The sequence below is a fragment of the Parambassis ranga genome, chromosome 22 (assembly GCF_900634625.1).
Source record: "Parambassis ranga chromosome 22, fParRan2.1, whole genome shotgun sequence".
Classification (NCBI taxonomy): domain Eukaryota; kingdom Metazoa; phylum Chordata; class Actinopteri; family Ambassidae; genus Parambassis; species Parambassis ranga.
In genome coordinates, this window is record NC_041042.1 from 3,151,800 (window position 1) to 3,176,173 (window position 24,374).

A 24,374-nucleotide genomic window follows, 5' to 3' on the forward strand; every position below is an offset into this window, starting at 1 on the left:
GTTGTTCGTTCACTGGATGGGGGGGAAGGAGGAGGATGTGACACAATGCTTCCAAATTTTTCATCTTCTTGCTCATCCTTTGTTCTCAGACTGTGATAGGAACATTTATTTTTCATACTACTACTACTACTTTTAGAGTACTGTTATAATTAATAATGCAAATGATGGGTTTGATAGGAAATCCTGCATTCAAATGTACAGATATGCACATTGTTTACAGCAAATTAAAATAAAAGGTTACTGCCTTTGCTCTTTTCTTCTTGCATGATCTGATATGATGCTTTATATATACTGAATAAAATGTATGTAAAATGTTTATTTATAGATGTCCTTCAAAATAAAGCCGAGTTAAATCAGCATAAAAATGTTTAATCCTGATATTGAAGTAAAAAAAAACACACAATACATTTTCTGTACAGCACGTGGGAAATGTTTAATCTCAGACAAGCTCACACACTTCATAAATATTGTGTAGTTGTGTAGATTTAAATGCTTGTGGTTTGTATTTGTTGGGTGAATGTGTGTGTTTTGTTACATTTTTCCTTCATGAAACATCACTTCCTGTTTTCTATTTGAGTAGAACTGCAACTATAAGTTTCTCTGCATGTTTACTGACCAGAATCTTTCAGTGTTTGACTGTAAAAGTTTCAAATTATGCATGTAGTTTTAGGGATTTAGCACTAATTGACTGAAGAGACACACACCTGCCTGTAACTCGTCCAACCAGACTACTGAAGCCGTCCAACTGACAAAACCAGACTGATGCTACCTGTAAAAACACAGCCTGACATTTGCTGAGGGTGCAGTTTTTCCACACACACACACACACACACACACACACACACAGCAGTGCTTTCATATTCCAACGAGAAGCTCGTTCTGCATCATTTCGAGCGACCCTGTGAATGTAAGCAGAGGGGGTGTGCTGACTGGAATGAACCACCGTGCACCGGAGCGTGCTTTGTTCAGCTGAATCATCCCAGTGATTTGCATCGCAGATGCAAATGAAGTTTAATGAACTTCCCTGGAGAGGGTCGAGCTCAGGCCTGTGACTCCGGGCTCCACACCCTGCATCTGAACAGACAAATGGGGAGGGGGTCCAACACCTTCTGTTCCCATCAAACCTGCAAGGGAGAAGTTTAGCAGAAGTCACCAGTTAGAGATTGACTGTGTATACACACATCAAAATAAAGATCTGAATCTGAAGCAACATTTGTCTTCACATGCTCCAGGCTCAGTGTAGCTGGACCAACAAAGCCCTTCATTCTTCCTGTTAGCCTGCAGCTTACACAAACATTTACAACAAACTATGCACACTTAAGTCCACACTAAAGCAACTGAACAACATATTATATCCCTTTAAGAGCAACAAGCTGTGCTGTTCCGTAATACAAACTAGTTTCTGCACACGTGAGACACATCCTGCAGTAAATAAAGAGTGAGCACTTTATTACAGCAGTAAGAAGGCTACAGTGGTATTAATTCACTGCTCATTACACTCTTGAGTTGTACAAATACTTGACTGATAACAGTGTTTCCTATCATGTATGCTGCACACACACAGAGAGAGAGCAACAGATTGGACTCTCAGACGACCATTTGCATGCGTCTTATCTGGAAACGTGTTGTTGATGGAGCAGCGTTAGCATCGACACAAACGGGCCATTAGCACAGCGGTGGCTGCATCACAGAGCAGCCACCGCTGTGGTGTGGGCAGAGATGACGCTGCAGCACGCTGCTACACAAGAAAAATATGTGATCATGTTTTATTTTGCTGAGTGAGATCACAGCTAGATTTGGAAAGAAGTAAACATCTGCCATACTACACAAAGTGTTCACAATCACCCATAAACACAGCAACAACAAGACCTTTGGATCTCATTGTTTACATTATAATTAAGCCATGATTGAGGAGCAGTAAGAACTATGGCAGCGAGGCAAGATTACAAATCCTGCTTACATTATTAGACTGTATCTCTATCTATCTTGTATTATAATGCAACAGATCAGTCTGAGCTTAGCATAAAGATTCAAAGCAGAGGGATGGTGCACGGGACTCCAGTTTAAGCTAAGCTAAGCTAATTAGCTGCTAGCCGTAAAGATGTCTAATATCAGCTGGAAAGTTCCCCAAATGGTCAAAAGCCTTAAATACTTCGAACAGTTTGTTGTTTTTGTTGAATTTTCTTATCACAGGATTTCTGGTTTCCAGCCAGCAGATTAGATAAGGCCACTGCAAACTGAGCAGATGCAGATACGCTGCCAAAACACTGTTTGTTATCAGGATAGGTCACCAACGTGGTGCCAGTGAAGCTACATATGTGATATGTTTATTTTGTTACTTGTGTTGTGTTAGTTTTGGCCATTTTTGTGATGATGAGCACCTTGAAGTCCTCCACTCTGCAGAAGAATGCCGCCTCTGTATGCATGGAGACGGTCAGTCAGCCACTGCTTCCCCCATCCACCTCCATACTATTGTTCCCTCTCATTGTCTCCATAGTGTCAGTGTGAGCTCCTTAGGTCAGCCCTCCACTGCTCGACAACACCCCCCCCCCACACACACACTTCCAGGTTCAGGTCGAGGAAAAAGGAGCAAAACATCTGCTGCTGGTAGAAGAGGAGGAGGAGGCCGACAGATGGACAGCCACGCATGCAGGGGGAAGGATCTCCAGCCTCTGGTCGGAAATTCTGGAGGGAAAGGGAGACAAAAGATGAGGAGGGGACGAAGACGGGAGGCTGCGGTGGGTGTGTGAGGGGGTTAATGAAAGGAAGAAGGAGGAGGAGGAGGTTTATAGAGTGAAGTGACACATCCTGACAAATCTGTGAAGGCAGAGACTCTGTGGATTTAAAGAAGCAAAACGTTTGTACAGTATCATAAAATAAACAGGGACAGGGCAAACCTGAACGCTTCTGAGGGACGAATCCACTCAAACATGTTGGAGAACCTCCACCCAGCTCGCCGGGCTGCACATTTACAAACGTGAGGCCGGTTCGGTGCGTTTGTGAGGAGCGACTTGTTGATTCCAGGCTGTAAAGTGAAGCAGGAAAAAAACAGCATCAGAGTGGGAGCATTTGTGTGTGAATACCTGACAGTTTAAAGCCTTTAATGAGCTGATCCTAATCTATGCAGCTCCATGGTGGAGACTGATCAGCAGCTGTGGGCTGGGTTTTATTGATCACTGAGAGGAAGACCAGAGAAACCGGCAACAACCAGTCGCTTTAAGAGTGTTCATGAATCATCAGCCGCACCATAAAAGTTAAACAATGACGGAGAGCCTCATTCATTTCATTAATAGATTTTTGTTGGCAACTGCTGGAATGTGCTTTAAGGAGAGCAAAGTAAGAACCATGTTTGAAGAAATGAAGTTTAATTATGCAGCACTATGTGTCATTCATGTTAAAATATGTTATTAGTTTACACACATATTCCAAATATTACACATTTTTGCATCGTGTCTGCACATGTAAAGGTCTACTTGTCAAAAAACAATGATTTATTGAATGAAATGATTTAAAAATAAAAGAATGTTAAGTCTTATAAATAACTGTAAGATTCTTACAAAGATGTGGTTGAAAAATGTTTTCATAGTCCCACAGAAACATGTTTAATCAGGATAAAAACACTAAACTGAGTTGTTTTCCGGGGCGGTCTTCTCTGTGGATGATCTTCAGTCTATTAGCCACATCTTTCTGACAAATAAACCCTGTCTGTCTGACTGCTAATGTGCCTGATTGGCACGTGTGTGTGTGTGTGTGTGTGTTGAATGTTGAATGTTGCATAGGAAGCAGTTGGCAGCAGTTGGGCTGTCCATCTGTCAGCAGCGGTGCCGGGGCCTCGATCAGACAGAGAGTTATTAATCATGCATGAGGTCAGGGATTAAAAGTTAATAAGTTTAACAAGTATCAGAGGTGACGTTATTAAATGTTCATAAATCCACAAACAGCAGCTCATCGTCGTCCCGTCCTGAGTGAGTGAGCTCTTATTAATAGTGGGTGATTTGGGGTGATTGTTATTCTCCTCTGCTGGGGTTAAACTGGAAATATTTAAGCTTTGAAATACTCAGTGTGTTCCATAAAAAATGTAAATAAAATCAAATAATCTCAATACAAATATTGATATCAAATAAAAGTGGCTCCAAACCCTTAGTTTGGAAAACATATTGCAAAAATATTGATTTTATTCGATTTATTCATGAATACTGAATAAATTTCCTTGAAAAATGTAACAATAAAAAGTAAGAAACCCTCAAAGCCAAGATTCAATAAAACCACAGTTTGTTTCAGTTTCAGTTGGTTTTTATAGACTTATACGTTGGTGCCACCTGCTGGCAACATGCTGAACTGCAAGGAAGGGTGAACCCAGAAATAGGACTACAACATAATCTGGACTACAAACATGGATGAAAGTGTTTTCTTTTGACTTCTAAAAATGTCTATAAATATAATATAATAATAATTATATATAATATATATATATTATATATTATTTTATGGACAATTTGAGAATAAAATATTGCATAATGTAGATGTTTTTTGTATTTCTTTTTCAGAAAGTGTACTTTGTTTCTTTCTTTCTTTTTTGTTTACAATAATCAAATAGACAGAGTCTTTATTATTATTGCACATGGTACAAAAGTGCACTCTGGGCTAAAACAAAAATACATAAGCTAAAAATGGCTAAAGAATAAATATCTAATAAAAAACAGCTTCATAAAACCATCCATGCAGATAAACTATTACATGGAGGTTTGGATGTTACTCACATGGGCGCCATCTTGTGGTCATGTGAAGAATGACACTTCGGCTGAGAAGCACAGAATCAATAGAAATTTGTTTTTAATTTCTTATCAAAGTTCTGCATGTTTCTTTAATGTTTTATAAACAGAACAGACGTGATTGTGTTTGTGTTTCTGATTTTACACCGTGTGTGTGATTAAAATCAATAATGAAGCAGAAGTTTCTTTTATGATTTTGACAGTCCTTAAAAATACCTTGTTTTTTTTATTTGTCTGTGTGTTTTTAAATTGCCTTTACCTTGTTTGTCCACCAGATGTCACCAGCTGTTCAGCTGATCGGGGCTCTGCTTGTCAGTGTGTGTGTGTGTGTGTGTGTGTGTGTGTGTGTGTGTGTGTGTGTGGTCTTGTTTGAAGTGTCCTGCCAGCCCATTTAAAAACCCTAAATTAGCTGCTGCGTCCTTTCACTCTTTGCATAAGTTAACAGACGTGGAAGTGAGGTGTAATGTGCCTTCAGGCTCTGTCTGCAGCTAATTATTGCTCTGAACGCTCCAGGTCCGTCCCGCCTCACTAAAGTCAGCATATCTGTCTTTGTTTGTCTTTTCTCCGGGGAGACGGCACCTTTGATCTGCTGTGATTGTCCTGTGCTCAGCCCAGAGTTACACGGACACACACAATGGATGACAACCAAGGTGGGACGACTGTAAACGCCGAGCCGGGAGTGAACGCCTCTGCGGCGGGTTTAAAGAACACAGAGGTCATCAGAGCTTCTTTTAACAGTAAATGATAGCAGCTTGCTCGACTTTAAATGCAGCTCTGTCAATGGACAATCAATCGGTGTTTACTAATCATCCCCCACCTGCAGCTGAACCACTACAAATACAGATGTAGCCATGTTTGGTGTCATAATGCATCTGTACACTCTGTAAAACATAATCTTGAATGTGAAATGTTCAAAGATCGACTGATAGTTATTCACATACTGTGTGATTGGTGCTCAAACTGAGAGAGGGACCCTCAAAATAAAACTACAAGCACTGTACTGCACTCTTAAAAATCAATGATTAGTTCTAGTCACATATAAACACATGACTAAGACTGGCTTTAAGGGTTCTACGGCTGCCCTCTTGGCCAGGTCTCCCTTGTAAATGATTGTGATTGTTGATCTCAATGGGACAAACCTGGTTAAATTGCTTGTAGCTTGTATCGTATAGTGCAGTACCACTTTGTACCACAAGAGGAGCTATTTGTCTAGAGTTCATTGACAGACAGGCAGTCAGTGGATGAAACAGTAAAAGCATCAATAAGCACTGTTAGTTAGGGACTTACTACAGATTCTTCTGCCTCCTCGTTGTTGCCAGCTGCATTCATGGAGGCGCTGAAGAGGCCTTGTCACCACAGGAAGCAGCTTTAAGGAAGACTTCTGGTGAAGGTGGAAACAAATATTAGGGCCATGTGATGTAACATTTTAAAGAAGCCAAATAAAATAATAATAATATAAAAAATTGCATGTTATTAAGACAGACTAAAGGATTAAATGACAATAATCATGGCCCTCATTTAGAATATCCGTCAGTTGTATGTGATTATAGGACAAGCCAGACAGAACCTGGCAACAGCAGTGAGGTGGGATGTGCAGGTTTGACATCATCTTCCTCTTTAAAAACAAAAAGGCCTGAGGAGGTGAGCGTGGGGGGTCGAGGAAGTGTGGCAGTAATATAAGCAAACAGAGAATGTGAAGGGAGGAAACGGCCTCTCCTAATAATCACAGGAGGCCTGGAGCAGCAGTGCATTCAGCTCACAGCGCCGGGGTGCTCGGCCGCTCTCTCTCTCTCTCTCTGTCTCCTTTCAATGCAGCAGAGCCCTGCAAGCAGCGCTTTATGGACAAGCTCTGACACCCACAGGAAGTGTAAACAGAGGTCAAGTGTTAAAGTCCAACCCGCCAATTCTCACCTCTATTAAAGAGACAAAGAGGGGGGGGGGTCTCTCCACAGAGTCCTCAGAGCACCTGGGAACAGGCGCCCCCCTTTAAAACTCTGCAGTGGTTTCATAAGAAAGCTTTCCAGATCAAAACAGACGTGAAATGTCCACACGGCATCTACACTCAATGCATTTATACATGCACAAAGCAGTCAGTGTGATTCCAGCCTGTGACTGTTCCTGACAGAATGTGGGTAGATCTGTGACTCTCACTCCTCTAAAAATGACAAAATAAGTGATTAGAGCAACAAAAATGTTCCTCCATGACAACACAGGAAGCTGCACCTGCAGCAGACAGCTAGCACAGCACAGCACAGCACAGCGCCTGCAACATCAGGGTAAATCAGCTGGAACATGACAGTTCTGGTCAACTTTAAAGGCAAGTTAAACAAGTGGTGTTTATGCAGCTATGCGCCCCCTTGTGGCCATGTGAATAAGTGCATTTAAAACCTCATTATGGATGTTTTATAGTGAATTTGACCCCAGGCAGGTTGCCATGGGATGCAGAGAGGTCTCTACACAAGTGGTTAATACCCTGTCCAGTATGAATGCACATTGAAAAATAGAAAAACAGAACTGGTCCTGCTGCAGATGATGGTGATATTAACAACCATCCAATGTGCAGAGATTGCATGTGACTGTGCATGCACCCAACTCTGCCCTCTACACTTATGAGGAGACCACACATCTGCAGCCACAATGTTCAGCTTGCAAACATCAGTACTGAACACCACTCCAGCTGATGTGAATGTCATCACATCTGCAGGTTTTAGGGTTAAAACATGCCAATCACAAGCTGCAGCAGAGGTCCCTGCATCCCTCCTCTCGGCTCAGTAATGAGGCCTGCAGTGTCAGACAGCTCCAATACACTGCTGCTCCGTTCCCAGGATGGTAACGCATCACGTCAGTCAACTGATACCACTCAGCGAGAAAAGTTAATCCCTCATTAAGCTGGCCTGATATGGACGGTTATTTATGTGAATGGATGGAGGACTTTGTGTGGCTAAGTGGTCACTATTAGCCCGAGAGGAGAGCAGCTCATACAGCAGGCAGTTCACAGCACTGGTGTCGATGCTAATGCTGAGGCCCTCCCTGCTGCCACACATGTAAATGGAAAACACACAGAATCTGCATAGCGACGTGCAAAAGATGCTGGGATTACATTCTACTACTGTACAGAGGCAGAAAGCATGCGGCGGGACGTGGAGGGACACAGACGCCACGCTTACTGTTCACTCCGTCCATCTCCAGCTTTTCCTGTCCTGTACAGTAGAACTGATCATAACTTAACACTCATGTGGCTTCAGCCTGTAATCCTGTTTGCTAGAAAGATAACACAGCTTTTAGTTTTAAAGAGAATTTATCTGATTAAAAGTGAATTTTTCACACAGCTTTATGCAACTTTAAGATGTTTTAAACGACAGACTACACACAGTTAAGTGGACTTAATGTGCATTAACATAAATGTTTGAAGCTGGACTCTTTGCACAGAGCTGTGCACGCTCAGACATGTTTGAAGCTCTTTGCTTTGCCTGATATTTGTATCAGAGGTGACATGAGGGCGACCGAACTTTCTACTAAAAACTACTGAAAAATAGAAACTGATTGAATTCTTATAAGCAGTTTGGGGTTGTAATTAATCTGCATTCCTTTCTACCTGCAGCTTAACTCAACCTAATTACTATCTTGAAGGAAATCTGGTCTGAAACTGCAGCAGGAACACGGAAAAGAACAAGATTAAAGTGTCACTGCCACAGACTGAGACTATCACAACACAAGGGACACAGAATTTTACAAATAAAGGGACTAAGTATTGATGTTTTTGCTCCATAATGATGTCTGTTTTGATAAAAGAGGTCTAAAACCTGAAATCTATTGTTGTGCTGTACGTGTGTTTTACTTTTTGTTGCTATTATTTATAAATCAACACTGTTTAGGACTGTTTATGTGCAAGTAAATAATCAATAATTGCTGAAAATGGTCATTAACTTGCTTAAAACTGTCTGAAAAGTCAAGAGGAATTTCATGGATTGTGCAGAACTCTCCTTATTTTGGTGATTTTTTTCTATTTGTGGCATTTTTATGAGCCCCAGGTTGAAAACTATACATTGATCCAGGCAGAAAAGATGGTGGAGACAGATGGTGAAGGGGGCGCGTTGGGGCAGCATGAGTGATTCTTTCAATATTGGCTGACTCTGTCCTCACAGGATCAAAGTCAAATGCAGAGAACGTCTCCTAAAAACTGTGAACTCTCGGTCAAACTGCAGCACAGGTGTTCAGCTTCCAGCTGATCTCAGCCTCCTGGTGCTGCTGGATGGACTCTGAGCAGCAGAGCCTGAACGTGTATTGGGAGCCAGACGGGGAATACCTGGCCTTTCACTACACTCCCATTCATAGTCAAGGTGAGGGCCAAAGCCCAGCAGGTCCCTGTAATGACCCCTCAGTCCCAGCAGCAAGGTGACAGCGGCAGGTCGTTGCGTGGATCGTTCTGTGAATGGCTTCATAAACTCATTAGTGATGGATGTGCGTGGACAGGAAAGGCCCAGAGCCACAGTGCCTGTTAAATGTGTCGGCCAGGCGAGAAAAAGATCCCCTTTCACCTCAATAATAATAATGATGACAGTGTTTCTCCAGCGCTTTTGTCTCGTTCAATCATGTGTGAACTGAGAAACAAGGTGAGACGGAGCAGGCCTGACATGGAGGGATGTGTGTAGCACCAACATGTCACGATATCAAGAAAATAAAGCTCAGCGATTAACAGCAGAAGAGTATTAAACATATAAAACTAGTATATTTTATGTTCTTTTTGCTTCCTTAAAATGATCTGAGAGCTACTTAAAGGTTTCAAAAAAGCATTATTTGACTGTTGGACACTTTTCCTGATTACACTGCTATAAAAATAAGATGTTATATTTGTGTCATGTCTTATTTTTCTTTAGTAAAAACCCAAAAAATAGACACAATCACAGGTGAAATGAGGATCTAACAGGAGTGTTGCATGATTATAACTGATGTTTTCATTGCTTTAAATCTTCACCTTAATGTAAAAACCTTTAAAGCTACATGAAGGCGACACAAAATGAGCCATCACTCCCTCCCTGAATGACTTGATGAGTGCTCCTGATGAAGGTTTTGGTGCAGAGGCTCATTTGGGGGAAAGATGACCTATAGAGCCATTAGAGCGGCCCTTAGCTTTTCTTTCTCCTCTCAGGCCATGACTATGAAAAGAGGGACTCTCTGGGACAATGGTCCGTGTATTCCTTGTCTGGCTCCAATACACAAGAGGAGCAGGGTTTCATGGAGGTTAAGTCTGATTTTGAGGACAACTCAAGAGATCAGAGTTCAAACATTTTGGGCACAATTCTTTTAAAAATGAATCATGAAATGTGTTTTCCTTAAATGATAAAGACACAAGTGTGAGGATAAGGGGAAAACACTCCACACAATCACTTAGTAAAGATTTTTTAAAGGTTAATCTGACACAGACACGTCTGGATTTTCTCATCTTTTCCATTTCAAGGCTAACTGTGAATTAAAGGACTTGTCAGGACAGGGACTTGCTGCTTTGGGGTGGGTGGTCCAGGTCGTATACAAGCCTCAGAAGACGCATCTTTATTGTTCAGGCTGAGTTGAGGAAAGTCTGTGTTTGCCCTCTTCATTAGACATTCTAGTGTCAGCTGAGGAGAATAAATAAAAGGCGCGGAGGTCAAAGGGAATGAGCGCTTCGCCTCCGTGTTTAAATGTGTTTTAACAGTTACTTAAGGCTCAGGAGACGCTCTCTGCCGCTTCCAAATGATGGAAATGAGCCCGCAAAGTTTGCAGAGCTGGCAATAATCTGAGTTGAAAGAGAAAGCAGCTCCTTCAAAGGAGCCGCACATGCAAACTCCTCCAAGAGCGAGTTCTGAGTTTTATTATCAGAGCGAAATGTGTCAGAATGCGCTTTTATTTGATTCACGCACTCAGATTTAAGGCTTTAGGGGCTGTTTTAAGGAATCAAGCACAGTCTGACATACAAAGGGTGGATCAACCTGTGGATTAACGCAGTGATGGAGATAAGGGCAGTTCGGTAAAACCAGCAGCACCACACCTGACCCGCTGAATTTGACGCCTCAATTACGCAGGGCAGTTACTCCATTTTAGGAGCCACACCGTTGCTGCTAAAACGCACACTCTGTGAACAGAGCACATTCATTTTCTACAGGAAAAAGATTACGGACTGTTTACATACAGAAGTGTTTGACGATTGACATGTGCGTGAGAGAAAGGCGCGTCTTTGTAAAGATGAAGATTTGGATCAAAGAAGAGAAACAACAGCTCTGTATAGATACTCTGTAAATTGTGCAGATTAAAAGTCGGTCTCCAGTTGTGAAGTGACTTGTTACGCTGCTTAAATCATCTGTCGGCCAGCCAGGACTTAAAAGGCTCCAAAATAAGATGAGTTAGTAACATGGAGGCTTTCCCAGCGGTAATGATTACATTTGGACTTAAGAACCATGCAAGAATTTGTAGCCCAGTAAATCTCCTGAGTTCCCTGCCCCCCCAGGACTCTTCAAAAGCCTTGTCATTCAAAGGGTTAGGATGTTTGACAATCCCAGCTTGTACTACTCCACCAATTAATTGGATACGTTGTCGGGATGTTCCTCTCTCTCATCTGCTACTTAGAAAGACAAAGGGACGATGGGGGGCTGTTGACACCTCTGCGTGCGGCTCGGGTATAAATCGGGACTCTCCGCAGAGGAGCAGCATTCTTCTTCCTGCTGCACTTGGAGCGACAACTTATTCACCAGCAAAGACCTTCCACATCGAATTTAAACATCTGTCAGGATGCAAGTGCCGAACAGACCAGTCGGAACTTATGGATACTCTGTGCGTAATTACGCACCAGCATCGGTGTACCCGCATTACCAGGGGAGCCAGTGCGCGTCGTCAACGAAGCCTCCAAGTGGGAAATCCTTCACTATCGAGGCTTTGCTCGCCAAACCGGAGGATACAGCCAGCGACCGGACCAGTCCCCCTCACTGCGGAGTGACATACCAGCCATCCACCCCGGTGCTGCCTCTCACCGGACACGCAGGCTTACCGATGGCACCGGCGCCCTACGTCTACTCTCCAAACATGATGCACTCAGCGATCCACACGCAGCCTGGATATTCTGTGTACTGCTGCCCGCCTTTCACCTACCAGGCATCGTGTCGCGGAGCGTTTTACGCACAAGGTAAATTGGAATCAGAACAAATTTGGTCAAACAAAGAAAGACCGTGCTCATGTGGCAGCGTGATTAAATGCGTCTTCTTTTTTTCTTTGCAGCTTCAATGTCCAAAACCAATGCAGGGCTGCACTCCTTCAAAACCAAAGGTGGGAAGTCAAAACGGATGCGCACCAGCTTCACCAGCGAGCAGCTGTCCCGGCTGGAGAAGGAATTCGCCCGGCAGCAGTACATGGTGGGATCCGAGAGGTTCCTCCTGGCCTCCGCTCTGCAGCTGACAGAAGCTCAGGTAAGAAAAACGCTCACTGAAGAAAAAACAACCTGCACAAAGTCAGTTTCTACGTGGCTTCTGTCTGATTTCCCTCATTTCTAACCTGTGTTTTATTTCCCTCTTCCAGGTCAAAGTCTGGTTCCAAAACAGACGCATCAAGTGGCGCAAGCAGAGTCTGGAACAGCAGCAGGCCAAACTAGCTAAACTGGGCCTGGCTGCCCCACCGAAAAGTCCCGGATCTCAAGGCCATGGGGATGAAGGTGATGAGGATGAGGAGTTCTCTGACTCAGATGTGGATATTGACGTTTCTGAGGACTCCACTGAGCATCACTGCTAACAACACTGGACGTTTGGAAGCAAAAGAAAACAGGACTTTTTGTACATACTGCTGCTGAGGACAGAGGCCTGGGTGTCCAGCTCTGAATATTTAATAGATTTATAGTTATATATTTAATTTTTCTACATCTGTTGCTCTTTGATGGGTTCACTTCATGAGTGTTTTTTTGTATATTTGAATGAAAAATTCAAAAATATATTTTATGACATTAATGCCAAACTTGTCCTGGTCATTCCTTCACAGTTCTACACATTAACACAGGTGGTGTTTATTTCAGTCAGAGGTAAAAACAGCAGGTTTTCAATGGGAACATGTGCCAACATGAACTTCTGCCCAACAATCCAGAAAACACTCAAAGATTTGGGGTAAATGTTATAAATGATGCCAGATTTTAACTTAAACTCTTGCTTACTTGTTTAGTTTTTAAAAGATATGAAGCCACACTTTCAGGTTATTTAAAGAAAATGACAATTTAGCCAAAGTGTTCATATAATTTATATTATAAGCAATTATTCTTGAAGAAAAGCTGAAGATACTAAAACCACAAAACTACACACAAGCAAAAACAAAGCTCAGTTTTTCCCTTATCAATGAATGAATGTCTCTCTTTCATGTGCCATCGTTGCACCATCCTGATCTTTTCTTATCTCCTCTCAGCCTGACGACAATGGAGACATTTCTTCCCAGGTTTGATCCAACATAAAGTCTGGGGACAGACCACGATTTAAGCAAAGCAAATAAATAACCAGCTCAGGGATTAGTTGGGATATCTGTAACCCGGGGTGGTAGGGGTCAATCTGTCTCAGGGTTGAGACCCGAGTCTCACTGTTTAATCTGTTTAAATGGTCAGTACGCCTGTTCTCACTGCTTCTCAGTGCACAGGGCTCCCACATGCCCACCCACCACCGGCAGGTGTCCTGTCTCTGCTCTATTCACACTGGACGTCTTTTCCTTCCAGGCGGAAAGGGACTCATGCTGTCCGCCGAAGCCCGCCTGGCAGACATGAGGGATAAAACAGGAGAGAAGACAGCGTGTAGATAGGATTGGGACGTATGAGTCCATCAGAGCAGCTAATTGGGGTGGTCAACCTGAAACTCGTGTCCTGTGGATAACTGGGTCCCACTAAACAAAAGAGGGCTGATGGGAACTCAGGGCTGCATCTCTTTAATCTGAAAGCTTGTTGTTTGCCGTCTTCTTCTGCAGCATCAGAGGAAGAAGAAGAAGAAGAAGGAGGTGATGTCTCATTTACTAAATTAGCCGAACAACTAAAAGTTAAATAAACCGGCCGAGAAATGACAAACTACCTTTACAGCTCCAGGTGTGTGGAGTCATAAAGAGTGGCAGTAAACCTGGAGCAGGTTTACTGCTGTTGAGCAGCACCCTCACTGAACAGCTCATTCTACCTCCTCTGTTTCTGTGCAAAATGGATTTCAAAATAAGAGCCTATAGTTCCAAAGTGTATCAAGAAAACATACTCACTGAAACGAAGAGATGAAATGCTGCAGGCTGGGTGCACAGAGATCACACATGTGTTCCTGTTTTGACTCCACAGACTGTGACAGAGGTGAAATGTAATCAACAGTAACAGAGCTGATCTCTTTCTCTGTCCCTTGTCCGCCACCCCCTGCCTCCTGCCTCCTCTTTCCTGGCGTCCCCGCTCGGCCTGATTACGGCTGAAGGAGCAGAATTTGTGTAAAAACCCCGGCGAGCCGTTTCTGATGTGATCAGCCGGGAATCAGAGCCCGTCCCCCCCTTCTCTCCACAGTACAGCTTAATCTCATTGAGGGGACAGAAGAAGCAGCCAGACGCCTGGGAAAAACTCAGAGAGTCCTGGAGAGGAGGAGGAGGAGGAGGAGGAGGGGGGGTCAGCAGGCTCATCGTCTCAATTAGCACAGGGCACCTTAACGGCTGGAAACAGGCCGGCGCTGGCTGGGCTCCTTAAAACTCTCCTGAATGGAAGCTTCTTATGAAAAGCAACAGTTACATCTCTCCTCTGTGTCCTGGATGCTGCACTGATGACGGCTGATTCAGCACTTTAAGCTTTGTTTGTTTTGGTTGTAATGAAAATCTTAAGTTTGATCCGTCACCTCCCCAGACTTGATGTCTTAATATTGTGTCTATGCTACAAATAAATAGATTTAATAATCAGCCAGAAACAGATTCGACTGTAGAGGCTCTGCTCAGAAAATCAGCAGCTACTTGTTGATTTGACTTTTACAAAGTGAAGGTTTACAATATGTAAACACACAAGACCTCACATTCAGTGTCAATGTACAATGCAATTCAGCCTGAATCCCTTAAAATCACACTTACTTAGGCCATGATAGAGGAGATACAACCACTTTATAAAATCCTACATTTAAAAGAATAATTGCACTAATACAGTGGTTACAGTCTGAGCTGACACAAATTATTTCAGGCATTTTTAGACAATACAATATTCACAAAGCCATAAAATAATTTAATTTATGTTTTTTAGAATAAACATATTAATTAATATTAATTAAATTAATCAATTTGTGAAATTCAACGAGTATTTTTAAATCAAAATCATTATTTTTTTTTATTTATATTTTTTTTTTTTTGGGGGGGGGGGGGCGTCTGATTCCTTCATCATTAGTATTTATTATTTGGAAGAATTCTTCCTCCAGCCTTTGTGACTCTGTGCCTGCTCCGAGTTGTCCCCACCTAAATTTAAATCCTCTGGTCATATGACTCTGATGAGTTCTTGTCGTCCACCTCAGAGAAGGTGTGAAAGTTCTCATGGAGAGCAATAACCTCTCAGCTCCAACAGGGAGAGTGTACTTCATTTGACCAACGTGCGTTTTAGTGCAGGCGATCGTAAAAAAAAAATCCCGTTTTGCATTTTATTTGCAGAGGTGAGGGCCTCTCTACTCCATCTAATAGTCATTAGCTTTCATTACAAGCGTTTGAAGTACAAGCCGCTCTTTGTCCGCTTGTCAAAGGGCCGCATTTCAGGCGCACAATGGCTTCTGACACGGGCACTGACAAGAGGAGCTCCCCTCAATCCGCCCTGATACTCCGACAGACTCCTTTTCTTTCTGAGGAAATAGCAGTTCCTGTTTACATCGTATACACACACACACACACACACACACCGCGAAGCAAGTTAAAGGACAAGGACTACAAATGGAGTCTCTTGGCACGCCCAAACCGCGCGCAATGTATCCAACGTGCCACTTTTACGCACAGCACCACTGCCGCTTTAAAACCTGAAAAACCATCCGGATATTTTCTGAATGAGTTTATCTGGTTCCACACACACGCAGGCCGCCGTGTTCTCCGTGTTCTCCGCGCCCTGTTAGAGGATGTTTGTTTATGCTGAGGAGCGCAGCCGCTGGAGGAGCGGGGCCCCGGACAGGTGGCTAAACGACCCCACTTCTCACGCAGGTGGCACAAACGCAGCGACGTGCTACTTTTGCCATCTCGTTATAATGGGGTGAAATTTTCCAAGTATTTAAGTGGAATAGATTAGCTGAACACACAACGCTAATGCGAAACAAAATGGCCAATTAGTTTATTAATGAAGAGTTGGGGGGGGGGGGGGGGGGGCTTCAGCTGCTCTCACAGATTTATAATCAACATCATGAGGAAACAAGAAAAGATGGCGGGAGAAAAATCTGATATATGATCGAATAAAATGATTTTTAACCATGAAAACAACTACATGTGCTGAGATTAATGATGCATATTTTTATAATTATACAAAGACAAAGAAAAATCCTAATTTACCTGATCAACAAAGGGCAACAAAGTTTTTAGGGATTATCCGGATTATAGGTAAGAAAAACGTTTTTTTTCTGCATCAAATCTTATTAAAAGCGAAATTACTGCTAAGTAGTTCCGGATGCAACATTCACAGCTGAAAACACCGAGGTGATTTGACCTGTACATGAAGAAGCTGTGCCTCAGACTGACCGCAAGGTGGCAGCATTTACATAGAAGTCCATGCTTTCCATCAAACAAGAAGGGATTTAGTGACTCTTGAGGTGAATTTAGACACTTTTTTTTTAGCATGAAACTAGAAGGCAAAACAATTTATTAATTTAAAATGTATGAGAGAGAATTTTCATACTTCTTAAAAAATAAAATAAGTTATAGTGTTAACACACATAATCCCACTGTGTTTATAACAGCTGGTTTAAATTGTATTAATCTGTCTGAATGGCACTGTAGCTTATAATTTAGTGTACTTGTGGTGCACTGTTATAATTTTCTTCATCATGTATTGTAAGGGAATTGAATTTTTGTAAGACACAGTATCAGTCTGGGGCCACTAGAGGGCAGCACTGGAATTAAATTGTGCCATCTTCCATTAAAAAACAGGCCTGATCATATTATTACAGTTTTATGTGACATTATAATTATTTATTCTTATTTATATTTATAATATATTTGGAGCAATAGTGTGGCAGAACAAATACCTCTGATTTTAAGGAAACGTTAAACAGAGAAGGCAGGATTTGTTTTTTTAAATTTCCTAAAATAATAGTGATTAAACATCTCAGGTCAAACTCGTTTGGAGGATTTGTTTTTTTGTTATTTTCTTGCTTTTTTCCTGAACACAAAGGTAAGCAGAATCCACATAAAATTAGTTATTTTAATTTAAATGTATTCAATTAATTGCTTTTAATTCATGTCACCATAAATTAGTGTTTTCTTTCTTAATTTAATTTATATATAATTTATAATATAGGTAGGGTGGATGCATGAAATTTAAGAACATGTATTTTTGGCATCTTTGTGTTCTTTTATCAACAGTTTACCTGTTAATTTATGCTTCATTCTGGGGGTTAACATGGACGATTTCTATCTAAAATAAAGAAAACTGCGTTTCCAAACTAACCAGTTTGGACAAAACTCTCGTTTCCTTCAAGGACAAACTGTCTCATGTGTGATTGTGTATCTGTATGACATTGAGGACTCATGAATGGAAAGTTAAAATGGATCTCAGAGTTTCCTTGGTCAGAAGAAAGTCAGAGGCAGCGCGCTCTGTGCAGGCTCTTGTGGTCAGACTCTCCTCCGGAGCCTCGGGGAAAAATCAACAACAGGTTCTGAACAAGAGGAGACTGCTTCGCTTTGTTTTCGTTAAAGCGGACCGACTTGATCATCTATTAACCAGCAGCGATCAGGGTCAGCGCGCACAGGCCCGCGGGGCTTCATCATTAAACTCCACGGCTCGGTCACAATTCACAGTAATTCCTGTGGATGCTGCCGCAGCGAGGAACAAAAAAGACGCTTTAAACACAACCAATGAGGTCCTCTACAGTCCGACAATAACAAGGCGAGATTTTATATTTCATTAAAAGATTTAAACCAAACACACAGAGCTGAACTCGGGTCCATCAGTTCGATCCAGCAGGTACCCGAGATATAAATGAGATAAATGAATCAAATGTTTTCCTCTTGGCTCAGATGCTTCCTAGAAAACGGTGCAAAGGGAATTCATGGATCAGATGATAAACACAGATATTTATCTGCGCGCACACACAATGATTGACAACGAGGAGCCTTTAGCTCTAAACGCCTAATCAACAACTTGTTTTACTTCATAATTTCCATCGGTAATGATTTTCTAATGCAGCCTGAACGCAAAGGAGCGCATTAAGGGGACAATGATTAACCTGGTTTAGAGCACAAAGGAAGCTGAAGCGCCGAAGGAGCAGCTCACAATAACAAACAGGCTGCGTCCTACACTGTACCTGCAGGACTGCAGGCTGCCAAATGATCCTCACAGAGGACAAACCCGGCGCCATGTTCCTGAGACTGTGTGCGTAAAACTGGAAACGTGATTTTTCATAAAAAAACAATTTACAGGCTGAACTTGTTGAACTTTTTAGGCACATTCGTGACGATAAAAACGACTTTTAACCTGCACAAGGTTTTATTTAGACTATTATCACCAGCTAGAGTGTGCGCAAGGTGCTGCGTAATGCGTAAATGCCCATTTTTTCCATCACACATAGGATAATAATAATAATAATAATGATAATAATAATAATTCAGAGTTCCTTGGAAGGTCTCCTTGCTGTGTGATGAGTGGGAAAAGTCACCTTCCTTCACTTCCTGACATTCAGCCTTCACACACAGACACTACAGAGAATTCCTGAACCTGCACTGAAGCTGAACTTTCTCACCCCCGCCGGCAGACTGTGCTCCCTCAAGAAAAACAGATATTAAGCCTGAATGTGACGCACAATGACCCATTAATTGCAGCACACATGTTTTCTCAGCGTGCATTTGTAACTAAGCCGCCCGGTCTTGTGTGATCTGTGAAGCAGGTACTTAAGTAGACCTATTGGCAGGTGCTCTGGTCCAATCAGCGCTCTCCCTGAGCAGCGTCAAGCCGCATGGAAGCTCGGAGGCGCTTTGCTTGGTGCGCATTTGTGCACAGAAACTCTCCGAGTGCGCACAGAACAATTTGCAGCACTGTTGAGTTTTGTACAGCAGCGTCTTCATCCGGCAAACACACCACATTCTCGGGGGGTCATGATGCATCTTTGAGAGTGGGTTAACTTTTCCAGCAAGAGGACGGAAACAGGCTGATTTACTCTTTTTGCTTCTGGCTTCGATTTCTATCCAGAGATGATGTTTTCGTCTGCAGGCAAGCGCTGCTTCACGATAGAGTCTCTGGTGGCCAAGGAGAACCCTCTAACCGCTGAAGAACCCATCCGCCCCACGGCTTTGAGTTACTCCAACCCGACTACAGATGCCTTAATGAACAGTTACCAGGCTCCGCCGGCCCGGTCGCTCTACCAGAGCCCGGACCTGGTGTTTCCAGAGACGGTAAACCACCCTTCCCTCACCGTGGCTCCTCACCAGCTCGGCGGCTCTCACCTACAGCATCCGCACTTCTTCGGGACGCAACACCGAGACCCGCTCAACTTCTACCCCTGGGTCTTACGGAACCGGTTTTTTGGGCACAGATTTCAAGGTAGGCGACGAAGCAGAAGGGCACACATATATAAATATTATACATATAAATTAATAAGGAACAATTATAGTTCTGAGGTCTATGATTAGGCCACATGGATGCTGTAAGTACAAAATGGTGCGTAACTGGATTTAAAGTGTAAGATTATTTATCTTAGAGCTTGAACGCGACTTTTAAAGACGCTTATATAATAAAAAATATGTTTTAGTGGAGCAATAAATCACACACAACCTAATCTACACGACCACTGTCAGTCTCCAGCAGGCTGTCGCGCCGCGCTTCTATTTCCACTCTCATTCGCCCTGAAGCCACTCTCGGAAACACAGCAGCAGCAGCAGATAAGAGCTGATGTGTTTCCATGCAGCCAAACCCGCCCTGGGTTAGTCTGCAGCTTTTTCTCATTTAATTAAAAATTTATTAAATGAAAAAAAAGGACAAGAAGAATATTGCAAAGACTAAAAAGATAGAAAATATATTGTGAAGCAGCAGAAATAAACTCATCAGCGGAATGTATGTATTTACTCTAATCCCAGACTGCTAATGTTCCACTATTACACTGTGTGTTACACTAAAAGTCACGAAAAAGCTCTGGTTTTATTTTAAATAACAAATATGCTAATAAAAAAAATTAAAAACTGTAAACAAATTAATTAAATTCCCCAAAATAACAAAAAGAATTGTGTGACGTAGAGAAGAGATTAAAAAAAAGTAAGTTACAAATATTAAAAATGAATAATGTAAATATCAGCATAAAATAAATCCGTAATTTTTTTTACAAAAATACTTTCAAAACTTTTCTGAATTTTTTTTTGAAAAACACTGGACGGTATTTGGCAATTAATTATTTGTATTTTCATTCACAAGACGCACAGACTTTATATTTATATATATATATAATACTGTATAATAATGTTTATGTATATTAAGTCAATTTATCATGTTTATATAACGGTAAATATTTTATTTCCTTTTATGTCAAAATTCGGAATTTAACCAGGACTTTAAATTATAATTTGGTTAAAATATATTTGGCACAGACAGACTCTCCTCTAAATGGTCAAATAAACTTTATTATTTGGTTTAATTAATGTCTGTATAATAATAATAATAATAATAATAATAATAATAATAATAATAATAATACCTTTGCTGCGTGTGTTTCAGGTAACGACGTGTCCCAGGACAGCCTGCTGCTCCACGGTCCTTTTGCCAGAAAACCCAAGCGCATCCGGACCGCCTTCTCTCCGTCCCAGCTGCTGCGCCTGGAGAGAGCCTTCGAGAAGAACCACTACGTGGTCGGAGCCGAGAGGAAGCAGCTGGCAAACAGCTTGAGTTTATCTGAAACGCAGGTAAGTTAAAAGCTGCTGAAAATGTATATTTTATTTTTTAATAATTTGGTAAAAATGTTTCCTCACAAATAAAAAGAAAAAAATGACTGTAATATAATTTAATTTTAAAAAACACAGAAAATGATGTTTATTTTATTATAAGCTTTAAAAATATTATACATAAGGTTGTTATGTATTTTTTTTTAATTACTTATTAATATAAATAACAGGCTTTTAGTCAAATATGTTGCCACAACTTTAGATTATAGGTTGGAAAATCTAAAAATTATTTCAATCACTCAAAGGTGTTTGAATTATGCAAACTCAACAATAAGAGGAAAGTAAATATTATTGATGCCTAATGAGTCCACAGCATCAATTAGGTTATATAAAGAGATATTTCCTGAGTCAGTGAAATGAATAAATGCTGCTTAAGAGTTTGACTTTAGTGTCAATCATTCAATATTAATATTAATATTAATACACAAGCACACACACAGCATCCCCTCCCAGCTGTGGGGGGTTTCAGTAAAAACTGCTTTCAGCCTGAAGCCACAGGGAAGGTAAAAAAAAAAAAAGAGAGGAGGAAGCTAAGAGTGCTGTTATTTATAAAAATGCATCCAGATTTCAGCTGCAAACGTCAGTCAGGAAGCTGCGTATCTTCCCCATGATGCTCCAATGCCATGGTTAGGTGGACAATTTAACACTTTCAATGGTCAATGACAGCTACTTCCTCCAGAAAAAAAGCGTGTGCCCTTTAAATTTCTGTTGTTGAAGCCACATAAGGTGACAGTTCAGTTTTTCCTTCTCCAGGTGAAGGTGTGGTTCCAGAACAGGAGGACTAAGTACAAGCGGCAGAAGCTGGAGGAGGAGGGACCAGAGAGCCAGCAGAAGAAGAAGGGGAACCACCACATCAACAGATGGCGCATTGCCACCAAGCAGGGCAGCTCCGAGGACATTGACGTGACCTCAGAGGACTAAACCTCACCACACCACTGCCCTAAAACCCCAGGACCAACACTATTTATTATGTAATATTATTAAGTATAACTAGACAGATTAGAGGAAGGCTCCAGGACTGAATCACTGCACATCTCCTAACTGAGGTGGGGAAAAAAACGCTGAATGTCTCTGGATGAGGAGCGATCCCCTCCATCACCTAAAAATGAAGAGCAACAACCTCACCCATAGTGTTTGTTTGTTTTTCTAAAACTGTACATAAGCCAGTGATAAAGGTTGTTTTTGGAAGAGGCTATTTGTTTCATTAAAGCTGCCAATTTGTTTTTTTTTAAATCACTTGTTATAGGTCATTAACACCTCAGCCCTGCCTGCTCTGCCACCTGCGCACCACGTTAATTTAAACTGTGGAGGCCAGGAGAAGAAAACAGGAAACGAACTGTGCGCTGGAGAAAGAGCTGATGAGTTTAGGAGTTCATGTTCATGACCAGCTGTGCATGACTCTGGGACAGATGAGAAGCTGCAGGGACCTCTCTGGTTGTTGTTAGGGGCGAGTTGAGCTACACAATCTGCCACATCTGTGAGAGTGTGGGCCGATGGACGACATCTCCATTTGTTGAATGTGTGTAGTGTCAAAAAAAAAAATTAAGATGTAAAAAAAAAAACAAAAAAAAAAAAAACAGGATGTTTTAGAAATAAAAACAAAAATTATTTCTCACATGAGGAATGTTAATGTTAAGATATTTTTATTTTTTTATATTTTATGTTACAGCCCCGACTCTGCAGGATTTCATTCCAAGCAGCTATTACAGCTGCAGATTTCACTCATTACTCCTTGCTCTCCCACTGAAGGTGCATGTGCAAATCAGTGTGAAACAGGCCGCTCCATGTGTTTGATTGAAACCTGCAGACGCTCTGGGAGAAGGAGGATTTTCAGAAGCTGAAAATACTCCACCCTCCACCACCACCACCTCCACCACCAAAAAAAAAATATACGTTGAATGACAGCCAAAAAAAAAGATAACAACCCCTTAGGAGTGTTCTTTTAGTTTGGGAACCTCTGCTTGATGTGTCAGGAATGTTGCAGGACAGCTGCACAGGTGTCAGGTGTGTTACCTGTCGGCCGGTATTTCCTCTGAATTCCAGCAGTAAAAGGGGGAAAGACAAGAAATAATTCCCATCCTCTGAAAAAAAGAGAGAGACAGAAAGTAAAGTTAGTATTGTGCAGCAGCTCTTTCACCAACCGCCTCAGTAATCACCTGTCAAAAGAAACGGAAGGAATCTCCGCCTAATGACCCCGAGGCTTTAGAGATGAGCCCTGACGTTTGACCCTCCCCCCCCCCCCCCCCCCCCCCATGTCTTGTTTTGTAAGCTAAGAGGGGACATGTAAGAGTGAAACACACCACCGCCGTAGTCTCACCTTTTTTCTTTCTTTTTACAAAAAGGGTGCACACTGTGTCAGACATGTGGGGGTGCAGAGAGGCCACATGGCTTGTTTTGAGTTCCCAGGATATCCTATCCTCACTGCAGGTGCAAATACATTGTTAAAAAAAAAAAGGGGGGGCATTCCTTATATCATCTAAATAAACATCAGCAAATGTGGATTTCAGCCTAACAGCGCCCGGCCTGCTGCATCCTCCTATCACAGAGGTCAGGACCGTTAGTGAGAGCTGCACTTCTTTGTTGTCTGTAAGGAAAAATAATTAAGAGGGAGAAAAATCATCAGGCTCGTCTCCCTAAACGCCACGTCTCCTGTCGCCTGAGTCAGCAGAGAGGAGACCTGAGGATGAGGAATCCATCGTGAAAAACAAGAGTCTCTCCGGAGGAGCTGCGAGGCGGCAGGAGGAGGAAGAGGAGGAGGAGGAGACGGCAGAATCCACACACTGCTGCTGCTGCAAAGGTGTCAAAAGAAAAAAAGCCTCAACCAAGGCTTTAATTATTATTATTTGATTACCTGTTTTCTCAGCTAACACTACAGATTACATGCTTGTAAAATGCCACGTTAAGTGTTAAAACATGCAGCGCAGAGAGCAGCGGAAAACACACTGAAGACCCGACTCAGTGATACACAGGAATCTAATATTTATCATGACATTAGCTCCGTCTGAGACAGTACAAACAAAGCAGATGCCTCTCTCTCTCTCCAGTGTTTTACATGTCTCACCCTGGTTGTGTGCAGCATCCTCTCCCTGATCCTGCATGTGGCTTCTTGTTGAGTAACGTTGTACTGCAGCCCTACTGTGCAGCGTTCCCTCGGCAACCGCGCAAACACGCTAATCACACAGATCACGGCAGAAGATAAGACTTTAACACAGGCTGTTTATATAAATCAGGATTTATATCATACACAAAGTTACAAAAACAAAATAAAAATGTACTTTATGGACAGTTTTTATTGTGTTTTATAAAGAATTAAGTGTGTCACATTCTAACAGGACGAATTTAAAGCAGATATTGATCAGTTTGTGTATATTTATCTGCCAATAATTAGATGTAAAATACTGATAGGTGAAAAAAGTAAACATCTTTTAGAGATTCTTGCTCTATGTTTTAAATTTAAAACAGTAAATAAGTTTTGGAAATTAATGTTTACATTTTTTATATTTACAT

The 24,374-nt window shown here is 41.8% G+C and overlaps 2 protein-coding genes and 1 long non-coding RNA gene across 3 annotated transcripts; 2 read left to right on the top strand and 1 right to left on the bottom strand.

Moving 5' to 3' along the window:
• Positions 1–2,054: 2,054 nt before the first annotated feature.
• Positions 2,055–23,599, bottom strand: LOC114428132 (uncharacterized). Its single transcript, XR_003669520.1, has 6 exons — positions 23,185–23,599; positions 22,881–22,948; positions 20,624–20,817; positions 6,060–6,153; positions 2,898–3,025; positions 2,055–2,685 (listed from the first exon to the last, which is right to left on the bottom strand). It is a non-coding gene; the product is annotated as an uncharacterized LOC114428132 (long non-coding RNA).
• On the top strand, positions 11,535–12,524 carry noto (notochord homeobox). Its single transcript, XM_028396479.1, has 3 exons — positions 11,535–11,925; positions 12,018–12,205; positions 12,315–12,524. The coding sequence occupies exons 1-3, from the start codon at positions 11,535–11,537 to the stop codon at positions 12,522–12,524; spliced, it is 789 nt and encodes a 262-aa protein (XP_028252280.1).
• Positions 18,881–22,384, top strand: emx1 (empty spiracles homeobox 1). Its single transcript, XM_028396480.1, has 3 exons — positions 18,881–19,479; positions 20,644–20,828; positions 21,621–22,384. The coding sequence occupies exons 1-3, from the start codon at positions 19,131–19,133 to the stop codon at positions 21,786–21,788; spliced, it is 702 nt and encodes a 233-aa protein (XP_028252281.1). The 5' UTR covers positions 18,881–19,130; the 3' UTR covers positions 21,789–22,384.
• Positions 23,600–24,374: the final 775 nt, after the last annotated feature.